The 14,585-nt window shown below is 39.9% G+C and overlaps 1 protein-coding gene across 7 annotated transcripts in view; it reads left to right on the forward strand.

Moving 5' to 3' along the window:
• rxraa (retinoid X receptor, alpha a) overlaps positions 1-14,585 on the forward strand; it is a 158,218-nt gene that overhangs the window by 92,166 nt on the left and 51,467 nt on the right. For 2 of the 7 annotated variants that reach the window (XM_040000597.1, XM_040000598.1), the window contains exon 1: positions 3,541-9,094. The exons of 2 other annotated variants lie outside the window; for them this stretch is intronic. In XM_040000597.1, coding sequence (XP_039856531.1) covers positions 8,494-9,094 — 601 coding nt within the window. In that variant the 5' untranslated portion in view covers positions 3,541-8,493. Of the gene's footprint in view, positions 1-3,540; positions 9,095-14,585 lie in introns of those variants that run through there. 3 more of the 7 variants (XM_040000599.1, XM_040000600.1, XM_040000603.1) reach the window with 2 other exon arrangements.

The following is a 14,585-nucleotide window of genomic DNA, read 5'->3' on the forward strand; positions in this document are numbered from 1 at the left end:
ATTTGGTACTACAAGGTCATTACGATGAGATGGGGCCTGATTATTTAAGACCTTGTATTTTGAATTCAATTCTGGATTTAACAGGAAGCCAATGAAGGGAAGCCAAAACAGGAGAAATGTGCTCTCTCTTTCTAGTCCCTGTCAGGACTCTTGCTGCAGCATTTTGGATTAACTGAAGGCTTTTCAGTGAGTTTTCAGGACTTCCTGATAATAATGAATTGCAGTAGTCCATATTAGGACATGCGCAACCACATACTATCTGCTAACATGTATTTGTTAGTGGATAAGTGGATTTCCAAGGAATTGTCACTGATTAGAGTGAATTTAAAGAATGACAAGAAAACATATCAGTGCTCCAAGAAATATTCAAAATGTCCAGTAAGTATGGATGATTGTAAAAACTCTACTGCTGCTTTTATTGGGTGTGCCATATCAAATATTGAAAGATGCCAGGAAAATTTCACATAGCACAGCATGCAGTGAGGCAGACCATCATCTGGATTATTGGCAAAAAAGATTTTACTAAGTAAATGGGGAAAACCCATTTCCCGCAATCTATTCGGCTGAAGCCCTGTAATGGAAAACATATATATTTATCAAAATGTGATAAAAATAATCTGTGAAGAAATTTGAATCAATGTATTTTCATTCGCTATCTTCTTGTGGATATAATTATTATATTTATGAAGCAATCATAATTTATCAAGCAATATTTGTTCATATGGCTCAGCTAAGATGAAACTGAAGTTCTTCTGTGTTTACCCACCCTGCAGTCTTTTTAGTTGTGCAAATTTATACATAAAGAAAAGTGGAGGAATATACTTTCAGTCTCTACTTGAACCTACATCCTTACACCCCCCCCCCCCCCCCCCCTTCTTTCCATCTCGCTTCACCTCCTTCCCCGTTTCTTTCCTCTGCCTCTTTTTCTCCATATGATTAGTCCTGAATCATGTTCCAGTGGATGTACTTCTCGGCCAACTAAACTAATAAATACGCTCTACATGATTGATCCTTCTGCCTGTCCTGTTTACATAGTGTGCGCTCCCCTGCGCCAAGAGGCGTTGACCTTTCACACACAGGGCAGCTCACCCTCTTTATCTCGCATCATTGTGCAGCTGATGAGTAGATTGCAGCCAATCAGGTGGGAAGGTTTCGCTCACTATAGCAGAGGAACACACTCAGATCTGCGCGAGTGGGGATGACAGGGGGAAGATGGGATGTTTTCCTCCTCTGTTCACAAAGGAATACTTTCACTGCCCCTGGCAGAAGGCTTCTTTATTAAAGGGACCAGATGTGGCAGACAGCAATGTGTTGTAATGTAGCCACTGTGTCATGAATCAACTGCTCTGTTGATCTTGTGACCAGCCGTGCCCCCCGGTAAACTCCAGAGTTCAAAGGTTGTCTCTCAAGCTTGTCTCTAATCTGCACTCCAAAAGAGAGGAGAGGTCTAAATTGGCCCTCCGTTGGCATTACACTGGATGTACATTTCTGGGCTCATGTTTGACATTTTCTGGTACTAGCTCACCAGCTGTGAAGGGTTTCATGTTTTTCAAATTGTTGTCCATTTCCAGCTGTCACCTTAGCTCATTATGGGTATTTTGCACAGCTTTATAGTATGAGGAAGTAGTCAATGACAGTTATTGTTCTTTGAAAATTTGACCCAAAGAGCCCCTTTTTTCCCTCCTTGAAGGAGTGTTAACAGAGAAATAGAATAGCAGTGATACATAGCTCAAATAATGGAAGATCAGTGACACTTTAAACTGTCAAAGTTCTCTGAACTTTGACACAAGCGATTGGAGCAACAACCAGTGGGAGCTAAGTATACTGTTGATTGACATATGACAGAGTAAGGAAGGTTACCTACACAGAAATGTCTGTTATAGCAGCTGTTAGCGGCAAAGTGATACTTGACGGTGGAAAAAGTCTTACATGTGGAGAAGGTAGGCGCACAGTGTTTATTAGACCTGCAGTTCTATGAAACCATTGTAGAAAAAATCTGCTTTCCCTTTCCCACCTCTGCTTTCTCATCTCTGGTTTCCCATCATGACATCAGCTATTCTTCTGACACCATCCAGCCCCCCCAACATTTGACCTGGTGACAAAAGGAGCCTGTCCTTTTCATCTACTTTTAATCTTACCCTCAGTATTAATATGACTACTTTGGACGTTTGCTGCTTTGAACGGAGGTGACCCTCTGCCAGCGGCCAGTCCATTCACATACATATTTGAAGAATGTTTCTGTTTCTTTATTTTTCCTTCTAGCAATCTCCCTAAGGTATGGAGGAAATGGAAAGACTGAGAAGAGCAAAAAAAGAAAGTGAGGGAGAAAGAGAGAGCGGAGATATTCTAGGGGGGATTGTGGGAACCCACTGATAAAGGCGTGCATCTTAATCCATCCTAAGGCCTGTCTTATGCTGTGCTATAAGCTTTTATGTGATCATTAGGAGTGTGTGCCCTCACGCACATCCACATGCATGCTTTAGGTATAAGTGTGTGTATGTGGCTTTGCATATTTGATATGTTAATGTTCACTGATGCTGTGGTAAAGTCTTTTTGAATCTTGTATATCAAGGCTCCTCGAGATCCTTACAGTAGATGTCTTCTATAGAAACATGGCACACCCACTCGTTTTCACAACAAGGTAACAGTACTACAAGTGGAGTGCATAATGACTTGTTTTATAGCATATGAGTATATTAAAAGTACTAATTAATGCTCTGCAATTCCTCTCTAATGCTTTGCACTAGGTAGGGATTTTCTGTGTGTGTCTCTCTCTCTGAGGTTATGCCTTCAGCTCCCTTGTTCCTCCTTGAGCTTTAGTGGAATTTGGCTGATGTGCGCCGAGGGGAGGAGAGGAAGGAGGCGCTCATCTTGTTTCAGTGCTTTATGAGTCTGACGTGTTCGTCTGTAATTGCAGTTATGGGTGATTAAACTCTCAATGCCCCTCAGGATCCACAGCCAGCTATCAATCAGCGTCGGGCCGAGCTGCACAGCACTCAGATTGGTTCCTCTGTCTGTCTGTCAGATATCCTGCTTCATGCCGCTCTGTAACATAGCCGTATAGCGGAGCTGCAGTTTGCTATTTTCAAAATAGGCAAACACATGTTGCATTTCGAGTTTAATTAAGTGATTGTCAGAAAAGGGGAATGAACTGCAACTTTTCCATGAGGTGTCATCCTCCCTTGTTTATATTTTTCTGTTTAACAAAGCTGAGGCTTAACAAGCCTTAAGATAAGTCGGTTTGTGAATTCTTGACTTTACAGGTCACTTGCCAAGCAAAGTAGCCACTTAATGGTTAAAAATTGTAAACATTTTCCAATGTATTTTTAGTAGTTACATAAATACATAATATGTCATGTGCGAATAAAATTCCATTGAATAAATTGAGTGATTAATTATTGTTTTTGCTCTTTTTTAATATCCTCCTCATCTACAGTATGTGTTTCAGATACTTGCTGAAGCATATATGCGGGGCAAATCATCTTTTATAATTTAACTCTAAAAGCCGATGTGTGTGGGTGGGTGTACGTGGGGCTTTTGAAATTAATAATCTGTTGATGGCTTCATGGTTTCTTTTATGTTTATGTATTCATACCCATGCTGTCATGCATGGCAAATCATTGCAGTGTGTTTGCATGTGTGGTAACATATTTATGACTTAAAACAATTGGTGGGTAGATAGGGGGATCGGGGGGTTGGAACTTAGGCCTGCTACTTGCTCGTCTAATTGGTGAGTGTTTGCATCTGTGTGTGTTTATGAAAAATGTGCAACTTATCTACAGAGGCAATATACAACCGCGGGAGTCTTGTCCTCCTCACTATCCTCCTCTGACACTCCAATGGCAAGAGGACAGCATTTTCTCAGCTGAGAGAAGATGGCAGCCAGGCATCTGAACATTCCCTATCACAAGGATTTGAGTCCAAGCAAAACACTTCAGTATGTGTGTGGTAAAGAGGAGTGTGCCTGTTTGTGCAAGTTATCTTCCAGTGGCCTCCTCCCATTAGTTTGCTGATTTGGTTGAGCCCTTGTCTTCTGTTGAAGATTGTGTGTTTTCATTTCTTTGTCTCCTCCTCTGTGTTGTACTTCTGGATGCAACAAGGATAAAGAAAAGAGTAATTCACACCCTCGTTGCCTTAAGGATCCTTGTTAGATATGGCAGAGTGACCTCACAGTGGAGGATGCAGTGCCAAGAGGGCAGGAAAAATAATTTTTCTCAAAGCAAAGGCAGAAATATGAAGAAAAGAAAATAGATTGAAGTGAAGAAATGACTCCTCTTGCACCACATCTAAAGCCTTTGGCTAGACTGGAGTATCTGTCTGGGTAAAGGGCGAAGTCTGTAGAAGTTGCATACTGATTCATTTGTGAAAGCCCACATGGACACTAAACAGTATGAATACACTAAGACCTCATACACAGTGCCATTTTATTTTTTGCGTACTTGTCACACTAACATGTTTTAGATAATCAAACAGATTTTAGTATTAGACAATGATGACCTGAGTAAATACAAAATGAGATTTTAAATGACAATTTCCTTTATTAAAGGAAAAAAGCTCCAAATTTGAAATTGAAAAGCAATTGCCGCTATTGTTAAATCAAAGCTAACCACATTTGTCACAGACGTGTTGATTCAAGAAATCACGTACATAGAACCTGTCTGGTAAAGTGAAGTAGGCTAAAAGATCTCAAAAAGCAACACATTATGCCACGAGCTAAAGAAATCCAAAAACAGGTAAGCAACAAAGTCATTGGCATTTGTCAGTCTGGATATTTCTGGGACTCCAGCAAACTACAGCGAGAGCCACTGTTTGCATGGATTTAAAAAAGAAGGAAAAAAATTAGGGACAAATACTTTTCACAGTACTACAGACTTGGTGTATAAGTGAGTATTTAAATTTTGTTTAATAAAAATAAGAAAACATTTTAAGTGATCGGGTTGAGTGGTATATTAAAAGCTTCCAGTCAGCTAATGTTGGTCCATCAACCGGTAATTCCCAGTGTATTTGCCAACAGCTAATGTATTTATCCTCTTAACCCTAGAATGCTGGATTGTTATCTCAATATGAGCATTGCTTCTGCATCTTATGAAGACTTGAAGTTTTCTTTTAAATGTTTTTTTTTTTTTTTTTTAATATTGCAATTTGTGTTTTTGAGTCTATCAGTTTACTTTGGCTTTTCAGTGGGCAAAGGGGAAAAAAAGCCCTTTAAGTTGGTGGAAAAACCCGAGCTGAAGCCTCTTTTGAAAGTTTTGCTGGGCAGCATGTGTTTGTTGGCAGACTGCCAGTGAAAATGCAAGAGAGGGGAAGTCAGCAGACTGGCTGTCTTCTGTTCACTGTTGTTCAGATTGACTCTGTCAGGCTGGCCTTTGAGGCCTGTAATCCAGGTGGTCTGTTCTTTGCGGCGCCCGCTTCCCTCCTCATCCTCCCTCTCTCCCTTCACCTCCGCTGCCCCATGCCCACAAACACGCCTGGCATCAGCGGCTTCCTCTCTGAGCAGTGGTGTCTTCCTTCCACCAATCACATGGCTCTGCATTTATGGGCACATTGGTGTAAGCCAATGAACGACACCTGTTTTTCTCAGGAGTGGTTCTACATGCCAGTCATAACACCCACTTTATTTGGCCTCTGTCACAAAGCCAATCTCAACACGTAATTCACGGGCATCCAGGCCATGAGAGGCACAGGCAAGAAGAAATATGGATTTTAGCGATGGGGAAAGGACTTTCTTGAAAATTACTTTCCCAGCACAAATGTCACAGAAAATCTGTGCTGCATCATTGCATCATCGGAAAAAAGTATCATGCAGTAAAGGAACCTTTTGATAGGACTGAGGGATCATTGTTCGGTGGTAAGAGTGGAAGAATGACTCATTTTCTGCTTGAAAGCCTGAAAACTTTTCCCATGTTTCTGTGTACACCTGAGACTAGTCGAAGGGATCACATGTTTTAGCTTTTCCAACATGTATATGTTTTATTTTATTACAAAGATTTTCCTTTTTCAAGCCTGGTTAAAAAACATATAGTAACTGTCACTTAAGAGCTGCTGCAGTGTTGTCAGTCGATGCCATTCAGATTTCTTTGCACTGGCCAAACACAAACAAATTCCTGATAGTGAAGGAATAGTGAAGCTTTTTCAAAGCTTTGAAAAAGTCTTTGTGCTTCACCAAATAGCTTGTTATAAGGGTTTATTGTCTGTCATTGTAATTTTTTCTTAAGGTCAAGATTATGTATCAGATATCTGCTTTTACACAGTAATTTTTTTTTTTCTTTTCAATAACGTTAAACGAAAGCAACCTGTGAATTTATGTGGTAAGTTTACCACAACCTGGCTCTTCAGCCTTCAGTTTATAAAACTGTACTAAAACCTCACTTTAATAATACAAGTATTAAAGAAAACATATAAAGTGTATTTCTTTACCAAAATGGAGAAAAAACATTTGCATTAAAAAAACGATCCTTTTTTGTGCTTAAACTGTTGATTAAATATCTGACGCCATTGTAACCAACTCAATCTCAAACAAGACTTAATTTGAACAGGCTGCTTGATGGAGGTCATGGTTCACTAATGTTATGTTTATAGGTTACAATTGAAAAGCAGGGCTGTGAATCTGTTGGAAATAAAGAAGCACTTGCAATTGTATACAAGCATTATTGGAGGTTCTGCTTTAGCTTAACTCCCCTTAAATTTGGCTGGTCTTTGGCTTTTTCATCAACATTACACATTGTTTTTGGTGTTGGTCTGCATATTTTTTTTACATTGTTCCTTGAAAGCCACAATCTTCTGGACTTTCCAAGAATGATGTATAGGAAGGCAGAGAAATAACAACCTATGTGTGATTAGTGCTCTATAGGGGACTTTTTTGTAGTTAACATGAACTTTTTAGAGTCCATTGTAACCTGGACCAAAATAAATATTCAATGGTGATTTTATATCTTGTGATTTTGATTTGAAAAGAATTCTGCTAGAGTATGGTATAGCAATTGAAATATGCAACAATATATTTTTGGGGCTGTTGTGGATGACAAATAAATCTTCAGTGACCAAGGGCAGCTACCGGCCTTGAGTTGCTGAAGTTGATAACAGTAAATAATAGTCCTAGTTGCATGAACATAGCTTTTAGAGTCATTTCTATTACATTCTTGTAAAATAACCTTGACTGCGCGCTTTAGAAAACATGCAGAGCATACATAAGTGCATAGAATCAGTCAGTGGCAGATTCCTCTCCAATACCTCGAGATGCATCCGACTCGTTGTGTTTTTGTTTTGCTGATGCTGTGTAAACACAGGCTAGTAGTGGTAGTCGCATCCCTGGCAAAAGAAATGGGTTTTATAATGAAAGAACATGTTCAAAAGCACAAACATTAAGAAATAGAGAGAGAGCGGGAGACAGCGAGGCTTGGAAGCTGATCGAGGTATCAGTAGAGAGGAAAAAGAACTGGCAGCACTCTAACCAGTGTGTCTTCCCAGGACATAAAAGACTTGCTGCTCCGAACAGGGATTATCCTCCACCTCTGGGGAGTCCCTGTGATGAGCAGCAAAGGCAGAATAAAAGATGTGGAAAGACATTGAAGGAAACAGTAACAGAGGAGAGGAAGTATGGGGAAAAATTAAATGTGAAAGCATGTGCACTGGGGAGGGGTAAGACACATGCATCTATAGACTCTGATCCACATATATGTCAGCTCCACTTAAGGACCTGCAGATGCTCGAGATGCTTCAGTTGACCGTGTTTGTGCTTTCTTCTTTTCTTTTCTCTTTTTTTCTGCAACCTCTCCTGACCCCATGAAAAATGTCCCATGCTGGTAATTCAGCCATGAGCCATATCCCTGTTTGATCTAGCATCTTCCTGAAAATCATCTCTCCAGGCTCAGACATTTTAAATCAAATGTGATCTGTCCTTTCTAGCAGAAAATACTTGTTGGAGATGCAGATTACAAAGGTCTACACTACAAAAACACAGATCTTAAGGATACCTGAAGAGAAATCATTTTGTGGTTAATGGTTAATGGGCTCTCCAACATGTCAGTGAAATTCAGCATATTAGTCTTTGCAAAATCTTGCTAATAGGCAGACAAAAACACAGCACACGGCCATGACAACAGCGTGGCTTTCACCTTGATTTAAGAACAATTGTCTCTTTCATGAAATTTCCAAAGTTGTCGCTTGTGTTCTTCTGCAGCAAATTTGCTACACAGGGCGGTGTTTAGATTTTCACTCGCTTAAATAAAATATGAGTTTTAGAACCAGCAGTGTCACTAAGCAGCTCTTTTGGAACTTGGCAGCTGAATTAATTGTTGGTTTGAAATAAAGCATTCAGGGGAGAAACATTACGCTGTTGACACAAGCTGTTTGAGTTGTCCATCTGACTTATTTTGTTAATAATGGGCCAAAAGGTAATTGATTTTGTGTGTACTGGACAGACTGTCTGTGTGCAATAGAGCAAAAGAAGGGGGCGGATGGAGGCGTGGGGGTGGTAAGGTTGGGCCTCAGTCAATGCAACTATATTTTCATGATTTTGCTTGTTTGTCTTGGATACAGCGTGCCTCCGATCCTCTGGCCTGCAGAATTTTGTGTTTGTTTTCGGTGAGTCAATGCACTGATCCAAAGTACACTCCTCCAGTGACAGAACTGACAGAACACACACGCGTGTTCTTCAGGACACACAACCTCTGGTCTTATTGGAGCGCGTGTGTTCCCACCCAGTTTGCGAGGCCTCTTCCTGCAGCACGTACACACATAGTTTCCCATCACCCTCCGAGCGGCCCCCAGTGTTATAAGCTTTCTCTGAGAGACTTTCTCGCACTTTGTTTTCCTCCCCCATTTGAATCTCTGTTATCTATTTATGAATCTCTAGCCGCTCATTCTATGTGTTCATACATCGATCAGTCCATCTCTACCCATCATTCCCATTCCCTTCATCTCTGGCTTGTTCCCCAGAGGAAGGAGAAGGAGTGGGGGGTGGGAGTAGGGCAGTTCCAGCTTACGGCCAGGAGCCAGCTCCTTCTCCATTTGGATTTCATTACAAACAGACCAGCACCTCACAGCTTACAACAAAAGAATAATAATCATAAGGGGAAAAATGAGAAAATAAAAGGTGGGTGGAAGACATCTAAAAGGCTTGTAATACAGTCAGTATATTTAATCTTTCCGCTGGGGCGGGAAATAAAGCTTTGGTGTTGATTCTGTGTCTCAGAACTAAATGTGAACAATCTACTTTTGTATTTTTGTATCTAGATTTGTGTAAGAGGACGATTACCATTTTTATAGGCTGAATACTGACTCGGCAAATGAGTGAGGGTGGACATAAGGCTCTGTGTGGGTCAACATCTGCCTTGGGCTAATTCCAGGTGTTGCAGAGAGTAAACAGCCACATAAACAGAGCCTAGTCACACAGTGTTCAGCTTTTGAAGTGTTTCAGTGGTTCCTTGACACAAATGGAAGTTGTCAATCGCCCACTGTCTCCAAACACGTTAGGAAGTGACAAATTCCTCATCCTGATGTCACCAAAGGGTAGGGACAGTTTGTTTTTGCCGTCGTGGTAATTGGTATAATTAGTCATCAGTCACTGATGGCTTTATGACTCCACCGTAAATACAAGACACACCTAACATTTTCACTTCCACTCCTCCACATATAATGCTGAATTTTTTTTTAATCTGCATTTACATTTATTTTCCCTGCTAGTGGTGTTTGTATTAGCCTTTTAAAGACTGCTCTTCATTATTTACTTAGTTGTGATGGCTTTTTGCTGACTTTTATTGCAAAAATTGCAGAAAAAGATCAGTTAAAGTTTCTGGATTCATTTTTGACTAGTCTGAAGGTGAAATACAGAAATCCATTCAGCTGTTTAGTTGGTTTAATTATATGGCTTTATTATTTGTAGTGTGGCTTGCAGTGTTCTTAAAAAGAAATACTGGCCACACAGACCTCAGATAACTTTAGTTTGTGTAGTTGCACGGCATCATCGAGCAACCATTTATTATTTTAATTGTTGACACTGGTGCTTTTAGGCCCCTCTTATAGTCTATGTGCAAAAATAAACCACTTTGTTCTCTAATATTTTCTGAGTGTATAATAAATATATATATATATATATATATATATATATATATATATATATATATATATGTGTCATGCAAAATTTTCAAGGTTTGTTTTAGTGTTTTTCTTTCTTTGTCGTTACACAAACCATTTTCATTGTATTTCATAAGCGTAACCTTGCAGAAACATGACCCTTGTTTGAAATGATGAATGCATCATTGTGCCTAGCTATGTATGAAAGTTTAAAAAAAATTGATCTGATTCTTTGTACCCGCTGTTGCTAAATTGCATTCAGTCATGTGCTTTGCTGTCAGCTCATTATCTCTCTGTGTTTTGTATATACTCGGTCGTGCGCCTTCAAGTGTGTTTTGGCAGTGAGCAAGTCAGATAAGGGTCTGTGTTGTGATATTCATCTCTGGGCTCAACAAAAGAGGAAGTTCAATGAATCAGAAGCTTCCTGGCTGTGTTGTATTTCCCCAGTTACATGTATTCATAGCAGTCTTGGCCATGAAACCTTACATGTCTTTAAAAGGTTTAAATACTTTTTTCTTCTTTTTTTTTTTTGCTTTGCAAATCTTAATCATAGAGATTTATAATGTAATAAAGCAGGTGGTAAAGGTGATGTTTTCTCATCATCTTTTGTCTGCAAACTTCAAAAATCGCCTCCAAAACCTCCACATTATCTGATTAAGGTCACTCAAAAAGCCTGTCAGTCTTGACGGTCTTGAATATTACTGACCTCTTTTGACTTACTAAGCTGCTGTGGTAATGAATACTCAAACAGAGCTGAAGAACATCAGTTGCAGTGTAATCTTCTTCACCCGACGGCTGCTCTGCAGGCTGCAGAAGTAATTATCGCTCAACGCCATGTCTTTGATCAACTGGTATTGTCAGTTGATGTCTATGACATAAGCCACTGACCAAAGTACAGCAAGTGAGATATATTCACTATGCTGGCTGTCATTCATTTGTTGACTACATTTCCTTTCACAGTAGCTATGTTGCTTTCATTCTTTGTGCCTTTGGCCTTTTTACTCCATTTGTTGCCCTCTTCACTATCTCTTGGTGTACTAGTTTTCTCCTCACAGTGAGAAACGTGTGTAAATGAATTTGGTGTGTAAATAAAGCTACCTACTATAGGTAGTACTTCGAGTGTGTTTGACTTTCTTCAAGTAAAGCAAATACAATTAACTTCAGCTCAATATTTAATCATCAAATTATAATCCGTAACCAGCTAATAGTCCCATATCTGTATGTACCTTGAGCAGTTTTGCAGCCAGATTAGATATTAATGATCCTGCACTTGTGCAGGCATTAAAAACAGAACAAAGTAACCCCTTTAACATTCAGAACTTCTCATCCTTCATAGTCATTGGAGTAGGGGTGGAGAAGTATTACTTTGGGGGTGCTAAGTCTTGTGTATTTGCGTGTGCAAATTTTTTGTTGCTTTTTTTTGTGGTTTTGTATAGCAGTTGTTTACATTTCTAACTTACAGACAATGAATAATAAAACATCTGGATTTGCTTCCTCGTGATATTGGCGAGATTACGTTAAATTGAGGGTGTCTTGCTGTTGATTTTTCAGAGTTCCTTGGGTTAAATCTTTATGGTGTCTGTATGGCCCTAGTTGAAGACATGTTACAAAGAAAGCTTTCCCTTCTCATTCTAGCAAATCACTGAGCATGACTGAATTTACAGTGCAGTTGACAAACAGCCACCAAGTAATTCCATACTTAAATAAAGCAATATGGGAAGGATAAGGATAAGCTTGGTGATTAGTGGCATTCACATGATGAGCAAGGTTTCTAAAGTGTGTGTTTACCCAGTGAGAAATATGTTAAACTAATTTTGATGCTCACATTTCCTTTTGTAATTTCTCAGGTTGTTCAACCAGTTGCATTTGGCTTTGCTTCAAACTCTTCAGATCTGCCTTGTTTAAAGGTTAGACCAGAAAGTTACAAGCAGTGTGTGAAATGATCTGTACATAAGAATTTGGCCCAACCTCAGTCAATTGTATCTCTGTGCACGAGCTGGTTGGTGCTCTGCGTGGAGCTCCCAGGGAGACATGGTATATCACCTCAGAGCTGAAGAGAACAATTAGGCCATAACAGCAGATCATAGTGTTGGCAGCCGGGGCACTGTTAGCAATAGTGCCAGTAATCTGTGGCTTAGCTGGCACCTAGCCACATCTAGCCACAGCTTCATGGCCTCTTCAGACACTTAAGAGTCACTGAGGGCACCAGCATGCCCTAGGAGCTGGCTCTTTTATCCACATGCTATCAGGGAAATGAACTGAAATGGGAGGAAAATAAAGCCTGTGAGAGACAGAAAAGAGTAAAAGGGAGGTGGGAGGGAGAGAATTAAGTCTTTAATGAGGGCAGTTGTTTCAGCAGGCAAAAAGAAGCGGGTTATATCAACACAGTGTATCAAATGATGGCTGTTAGCAGCCCACCTACTGTGAAATTATGGGTGGCCTGTTTTGGTTCTTTTCTGCCACTTATCCCACATTAAGGCCTTTATCTGTTGCTCCTACACTCTCTTGTTTAATCTACAAGTTGGTTCATGAATCCCAGCAGATGTGGGCTTAAACAGACAGTATAAAGAGAGTCTGGATACTTTTGATTGGCACTGTCATAAAGATCGAGGTATAGTTGCAGCTGGCCTGTCTGATCATATCATCTAGTTCCTTGATCACCATGTGGCTTCTTGCACTGTCCTCAATCCTCACTTACTGTATTGAGGATGGAGGACTTAACTAATAAAAACTGAGATGACAAAAACATGTAAACATGGTATTTTGTTTTATCTTGTAGCATAGTGTTAATTGTGCAAGGAGTATAATAAGCACAAAGACCACAGGAAACAAAGGACTAAGAACAAAAACCCATTTAATGAGCCTATAATACACCTTTCTAAATTCATAGTCAGCAGAGATGCTGATAAGATTCTTTTGTCTGCAACCACTCGTTTCTAAAAGTAAGACGGCGTTAAAGAAGTAACACTGAGGCATGTGTGAGAAATACCATCCAAACTATTTTTAAGTTATAAATGCTTACAAAGCTTTCCACTAAGATTTACAAGAAGTACATAATACATAAATTCTGTTATTATTTATTGACTCATTTATTGCATCAATCCCACTGGAAAACACAAGGCCAAGTTCACGTCAACAGAAGAAAGAGGGTTTATTTCAGGGTAAAATATTTGGTATTTGAAAATAAGTAATATTTTTAAAAATCTGCTTCAATTAGCTACAATATAATGACTAACTATTTGTTTCACCAGTGATTATTTAGTTAACGTTCTCTTCTGCTTCCCTTTATATATATATATGGCGCTAAATAATAACAACATTTGCCTGAAGGAGCTTTATATTGTAAGGTGAAGATGTTAGAATAATAATGGATTACATTTATATAGCGCTTTTCTAGGCACCCAAAGCATTTTACAGTTCCACTATTCTTTCATTCTCACATTCACACACTGGTGCAGGCAGACCACAGTTGTAACCACAGCTGCCCTTGGGAAGACTGACAGAAGGCTGCCATATCGCGCCATCGGCCCCTCTGCCCAGCACCAGTAGGGTAAAGTGTCTTGCCCAAGGACACAACGACCAGGACAGAGAGAGCTGGGGGATCGAACCGGCAACCTTCCGGGTACAGATGAGCTTCCCAACCCCCTGAACCACGGTCGCCCCTAATAGAGAGAAAGCAGCAACAATCAAAAGGTCCCCTTTGAGCAAGCACTTGGTGACAGTGGAAAGGAAAAACTTCCTTTTAACAAGAAGAAACCTCCGGCAGAACCAGGCTCAGGGAGGGGTGGCCATGTTCCAAAACTGGTTGAAGGTGAAGGGAGGAAGACAGAACAAAAGACACTGTGAAAGAGAGTCAGAGATTAATAATAACTAATGATTGGTGGAGCTTATCCCAACTGCCCTACGGTGAGAGGCGGGCACACCAAGTCACCAGCCTGTCGTGGGGCTAATAGAGAGAGACAGACAACCATTCACATTGTTGGGCAATTTAGAATCACTAATTAATCTAAGTCCACATCTTTGGACTGTCGGAGGAAGCTGGAGTATGCTGTTTTAGACCGAGGACCTTCTTGATGTGAAGCAACAGTGTTAATCACCACGCCACAGTGCTATATGAACAGCTAGTGCTTTTATTTATAGCTTAAATTACTTGCTTACTTACATTTTTATTAGATATATGAAAATTCCTCGCTTATCCATATTTTTTGCATCACTGCAAACAGAAATTTTCAGATTTTTTTATGCTCCAGAGCCAGAACAGGTTGTTTACTAGTGGAAAATGCGAATAGGATTTTTTTCCGTCCAAATTTCAGAAATTTTATGAACATAATAAGTTTGTAAAACAAAACCTTTTTAGTAGTGTGCGCCGATTATATGCATAACCGGTTGATATTCCATCAGCCAATCACAAGCTTGCTCCCTACACCATCTTTTACACACAATAAACATACACACACACACACACACACACACACACACACACACACACACACACACACACACACACAAAA

This window comes from Simochromis diagramma, unplaced genomic scaffold (genome assembly GCF_900408965.1).
Source record: "Simochromis diagramma unplaced genomic scaffold, fSimDia1.1 OVJJ01000596.1, whole genome shotgun sequence".
In the NCBI taxonomy this organism is placed as follows: Eukaryota; Metazoa; Chordata; class Actinopteri; order Cichliformes; family Cichlidae; genus Simochromis; species Simochromis diagramma.